Source organism: Lupinus angustifolius, chromosome LG20, assembly GCF_001865875.1.
Source record: "Lupinus angustifolius cultivar Tanjil chromosome LG20, LupAngTanjil_v1.0, whole genome shotgun sequence".
Classification (NCBI taxonomy): domain Eukaryota; kingdom Viridiplantae; phylum Streptophyta; class Magnoliopsida; order Fabales; family Fabaceae; genus Lupinus; species Lupinus angustifolius.
The window spans coordinates 21,069,576-21,075,575 of record NC_032028.1 but is presented as its reverse complement, the minus strand read 5'-3'; the positions used below and the strand labels follow the sequence as shown (position 1 = coordinate 21,075,575).

General features: G+C 33.5%; 1 protein-coding gene across 2 annotated transcripts; it reads left to right on the top strand.

Annotated features, from left to right (window-relative positions):
• Positions 2,482-5,779, top strand: LOC109335255 (probable arabinosyltransferase ARAD1). Of its 2 annotated transcripts, XM_019571382.1 has the most exons (3): positions 2,482-3,275; positions 3,309-4,091; positions 5,044-5,779. In XM_019571382.1, the coding sequence occupies exons 1-3, from the start codon at positions 3,114-3,116 to the stop codon at positions 5,596-5,598; spliced, it is 1,500 nt and encodes a 499-aa protein (XP_019426927.1). In that variant the 5' UTR covers positions 2,482-3,113; the 3' UTR covers positions 5,599-5,779. The 2 variants fall into 2 exon arrangements, with proteins under 2 accessions (XP_019426927.1, XP_019426926.1); XM_019571381.1 differs by having other exon boundaries at positions 2,482-4,091.

Here is a 6,000-nt window from a genome sequence, read left to right as displayed (position 1 = left end):
TACCCATTTTTCCGCAATGTTTTTGAGAAGTATTTTTCGGGGCGTTACACTTGGTACATAGGATGAGAATTTCTTGAAACATAGTATCTTTTTACTTTACTGTACATGCACTTGTGAAATGTGAATGATTGAATTAAGCCCAATGATTTTATTGATAACCATCTTAGCACCAAGTGTTTCCATAAGTGGTGATCATCATTAGGTTGTTTAAGAACAATGAACACTGATGCTCTATTTAGTTGGAAGGAAGAAAGTAAAAAAGAGAAATATGTGAGAAAAAGAATGAAAAGAGAGAAAAAGATGAGAAATATAATTGAGTTTTGTGTTGTTTGGTTGTTTAGAAGAAGAGAAAAAAATGATTTTAGTCACCAATTTTCCTCTCTCATTTTCTCTTCACCTTAGAGAAGAAAGAAATTTGGTGGACCCCACCTCATTTTTTATTCTCTCTTCTTAAACTCTTTCCTCAACCAAAGAAGAGAAAGAAGAACTTTCTATTCAACTTTTCTCCTCTCATCTTTTTTCTCCTCTCTTTCTCTTCTTCCAAAGGAAGACTAAGTTAGGTATTTGTATCACGATGTAGCAATGTTTAAGATTTGGTCCAACAAGAAGTATTGTGTTTCGTGATTGGGTGTTTCACCAAATGACATCGTCGATAGCTCGTAACGGAATGATGATGACTAAGTAAGATATGTCTTAGGATGAGTCAACAAAGTTTAAAAGATTGGTTAATAGACTTAATCTTATTAACTTCAATTAATGTTCATACAAACAATTGATGATGCAGTGGATACGCAATTCACAACATCACTGAGATGATGGAAGGGCAATGATGACAATAACTTTTTAAAGTAGTGTTGTTGGATTGTTTAGGTGGGATGATCCAATGAAATGTTAGAGTAACTATTCAAGTAACCAGAATAGTGATACATGCAAACTAAATGATCTATATTATTGATGGAGAGAGATGTAAACACTATCTTATACGACATAGTTCTTGAAAGGATATCTAGAACCATATTGATATCTATTGATGCTAGATTCTCATTAAGATTTAATAGGGTATCATGTACTCGATAATTTTTCTAATAGGTTCTAAGGGGATTCTCGAAGAGCACGACAAACAAGTATAATTTGTCAAAAGCATCAAATTATAAGGAGTGCGACCCAACTAAGGTGGTTTGGGATGGTGTTGCCGCCATGGTGGTTTGCATTGAGATGAGAGGATAACAAACACTCACTCAGGTTATTAGTGGTTGAAGGTGCTTCCTTCTTTTGACTTGGTTCTTTATTTGGCAAAATCCATAACAAATAAGGAAAATGTTATCTTATTCAACCCTTCCAATTCTTCCATTTCAGATTCTAAGCATACTCAATTTTTTAATTTAATTGGCGGAACAGATTATAAGATTACGAGTTCAAATCCTGTAAACAAATTTTTCCTACTTACATAGATATGAGATATGACTATATATAACTAGCCTCTTAAATTTCACTAAGTGAGAATTTTATGTATTTGGCCATCCTTTTATCCAACTTCGTTTAATGGGATAAAATTTAATGGTTATAATTTGTTGATGGCGTGAATGATATAACCTAATAGCAAAACCACCTAAATAATATAATTTTTCTGTTTCCCACCTTCATACCTGCATTGGAAGCAATTTTTTCTAAATCTGAAACATCCATATGTATGTGAGAACTCTCCCAGCGGATTTCATATACAAGACTTGAATCTGAGACCTTACTTAAAAAGAATCAAACATATACCACTTAAACCGACTTAGTAAATAATATCATTTTGAAATAAGCAAACATGACTCATAGACTTATCTCACACGTTCTCTCCACCCAATTAATTAAATTATACATATGAACCTAGGAGTTCCCACAAACTGCCGATACTAACGATAAACCTCATTTAAAATTTTACTTGGGTTTCTGGTCCTAACAACTTAAACCTCATTTTAAAATTCATGTACCACTAATATCTAGAAGTTAAACTATTTGTATAAGACATAATTTGATTCTCATGAATCGTACTAAATTAAATATTCAATTTTTTGGAACGACATTTATTATGATTGATTATATAAAAAATTTATTTAACACTATTTAACCTAGGAAAACACAATGAGATTTGATGTATCTGGCTGGATGCATCCTAAATAACTCTTACCACTCTTTGGCTCAAAGATGAAAACATATCACTGCAATTATTCAAGAACCAATCAAGCAAAATTAGGTAACATTCTTATAATTATTATTATTATTATTATTATTATTATTATTATTATTATTATTATTATTATTATTATTATTTTGCAGTTTCAACATTCATCATAATTTCACATGTTATATGATATTTGTGATATATTATTATGGTTAAATTTCATTGGAAGACAGAGAAAATAAAAAGTACAAAAAAGAAGGAACATTGCTAGAAAAAAGAGTTTCATTGAGTCATATAATCCTATGAATCTGACCCAAAAATAGTGGAACTTCAAGAAAATAAGCCCGGTTCTACAGTTATACCCTATTCTCATGCACCCTTATTCTATTCTAACACAAACACATTCTACATAGTATTTTTCTTCTGCCTAAAATCACAACTACACTGCACCAACTACAATATCTTCACTGCACTCATGTGACTAATATGCAAAGTGGATATTTAATCTATTGACATTTTCTTTTGTTCTGTTGTTTTGACTTTTGAATCATTTATGTTCTTCTTGTCACAATATCATGATATATTCAGCAAATGATCATAAATGTTATGTGTAGTGTAAAATATCAATGAATATAGGATTGTGTTACCCTTTTCATAGAACAAATACTTTGTATTGTTTTTTTGTATGTACATTTTTCTTTGAAGGCATTGCAAGAATTAACTATGGTTATTTTTCAATCAGAGAAGTAGGGGCTGATATGAAGTGTTGAATCAATGGTTGAAATGTTATTATTATTACAACAAGATTTGATAACCCAATTGAGATTTCAGAACATATAAACTTCAGAATTTGAGATACATTGATATTCACTTACAACATTCACATCAATATACTGGTGTCAGTGTCTAACACAAGTGTAGAACAAACATTTTCCTTAATTCAATGGCAGAGAGAAATGTGTCTTCCATTAAGGTTATTTCGAGGAAGTCATTGATTTTCTTCTTCACAATGACAACTGTTTTGTTTCTCATGTCTTGGTTCTATGTTTTGCGATCCACGGGTAGTCCTAGTTTCGTCGATCACAACTTATTACCCAATTCAAAGATTCTCTCTACCTTTGATGGTTCAAAATCAGATTCTCGGCTGCAGAACCAAAATGTCGAAGAATCCTCATTAGGAAACCGAGCAATCCTTGTAGATAGTGTAAATGTAGATGAATCTGGTAAGGCGAAAAAGAATCGCGAGAACGAAAAGTCTAAAACAAATTATAGGAAATGCAGAAGAAATGATAAATTTGTTCTGAAGGTTTTCATGTATGATTTACCTCTAGAGTTCCATTTTGGACTAATGGATTGGAAAGGTAGTGGGAGTAGTGTGTGGCCTGATATTAGAACTGAAATACCGCGTTATCCGGGAGGTTTGAATTTGCAACATAGCATAGAGTTTTGGCTCACATTGGATTTATTAGCTTCTGAAATTCCACAAGCCCTCAAGCCTGGGTCTGCGATCCGAGTTCGGAACTCTAGTGAAGCTGATATTATATTTGTACCATTCTTTTCATCCTTGAGCTATAATCGATACTCGAAAACTAATCCACACGAAAAGAAGAGCAGGAACAAGATACTACAAGAAAAGTTAGTTGAGCATTTGACAGCTCAAGAGGAATGGAAGAGATCAGGGGGAAAGGATCATTTGATTTTAGCTCATCATCCGAATAGTATGCTTGATGCAAGAATGAAATTGTGGCCTGCTACATTCATACTTTCGGATTTCGGAAGATATCCTCCAAACATAGCCAATGTTGAAAAGGATGTAATTGCGCCTTATAAGCATGTAATCGGTTCCTATGTCGATGATGCTTCAACCTTCGATAGCCGTCTGACATTGCTGTACTTTCAAGGAGCAATTTACAGAAAAGATGTATGGTTCACTTTCTCTTTAATATCTTGTTTTTTGTTGATTATTTCAGCTTTTGAGAGATTGCTAATTCAGCATTTACATCATGAACTGTATTAAGTCAGAGAACAAACCTAAGTCTTTTACATTTTCTAAAAAAGAAAAGGCGGCCTAATGCACGAGGCTCCCACTTAGTGGGGTCCGAGGAGGGTAGATGTACGCAGCCTTACCCCCGCAAGCGAGAAGCACTCCTTGAGATTATTAGAGTATTTCCATGGTCCATCATTTCTAACATTTGGAAGTTTCTCTGTACTCTATGGGGTTGGAGTTGAACAGAAAGTTCCATTGTCAGGATATTTTTGTTACATGCTGTTGTTTATCTATGCTTTCATCATTTTTATTAATAATCATATATTTGTATAACTAAGTTTAGCATAGAAAGATGCAACTTTTCCTAGGAATGCCTTTCTCTCTTTAGGGTTACTTGTGCCATATTAAGCCGAGTTCTATATACATACGGGTCTGATGCAATATCGGGGGAGCTTGACACAACATTAAAGTTGTTGCTTACTGGTATGAGGTCAGGAGTTCAAATCCTAAAAACAGTCAGATTACGTGCATCTACCCTCCCATATCCTAATAGGTGGAAGTCTCGTGCATTGAACTGTCATTTTATTAATCTGATGTATAGAGATCACAACTTATTAAATGATATGACAGCGTGAGACAGGAGTTGATACAACATATATTTGTTCAGGCATATACACCCTTTACATGCTTACTTTGGACACAAACTCATTTTAATGTTTTTCTTTTCTGATTGATCCTTTTACATTTCTATTGTGCTTATAAAATCTTGAGAATCATGTTCAGACATGGTTTCTTAAATAGAATTGACATCACTTTTATGTATTCATTTCCTTTGATTCTTATGTAAAGCATTGTGCTAAACTTGATTTTGTTCTCTTATGAACAGGGAGGTTTAGCTAGGCAAGAGTTATTTTATCTTCTAAAAGATGAAAAAGATGTACATTTTTCATTTGGAAGTGTTCAGAAAGGTGGAATTCAGAAAGCAACCGAAGGCATGCGTTCTTCGAAATTCTGCCTTAACATTGCTGGTGACACTCCTTCATCGAACCGCTTGTTCGATGCCATTGCCAGTCACTGTGTCCCTGTTATCATCAGTGATGCAATTGAGCTTCCATATGAGGATGTCCTTGACTACTCCGAGTTCTGCATATTTGTTCGTACGAGCGATGCGATCAAAGAAAATTTTCTAATCAATTTCATTAGGAGTATCGACAAAGATGAATGGACTCGAATGTGGAACAAGTTGAAAGAGGTTGAACATCTCTTTAAGTTTCAATTCCCATCTAAGGAGGGTGATGCAGTCCAAATGATTTGGCAGGCTGTTGCGCGAAAAGTTCCTGCTATTCGATTGAAGCTAAACAAGTTTACGAGGTTTTCTCGGTCTCCTAGTAGTGCAGATAAAGGCCTAAAGTCAATACCAGTACCAAAAAACTTTTGGTGAGAAAAATATCATACTGTTATTTGAAGCTGTGCATCTTGTAGTATGAAAAATGTCTGCATATTTTTTTCCCTTAGAAATGTTAAAGGATTATTCAAAATTTTGATACTGACATTGTAACCTTCTTTACTTCCATGATGTTTTCTCACTTTTGATTTTGATACTGACATTGTAACATTCTTACAAGAATACTCATGATAATAAAAAATATGTAGGCAATGATGTTTTCTCACTTTTGATTTTGATACTGACATTGTAACATTCTTACAAGAATACTCATGATAATAAAAAATATGTAGGCAATGATGTTTTCTCACTTTTGATTTTGATACTGACATTGTAACATTCTTACAAGAATACTCATGATAATAAAAAATATGTAGGCAATGATGTTTTCTCACTTTT

Excerpts from the sequence above, each read along its gene's own strand:
- LOC109335255 (XM_019571381.1), top strand. The coding sequence starts at position 3,114 with ATGGCAGAGAGAAATGTGTCTTCCATTAAGGTTATTTCGAGGAAGTCA. Across the intron at positions 4,092-5,043 it reads GAGCAATTTACAGAAAAGAT|GGAGGTTTAGCTAGGCAAGA; the intron begins GTATGGTTCACT and ends TCTTATGAACAG.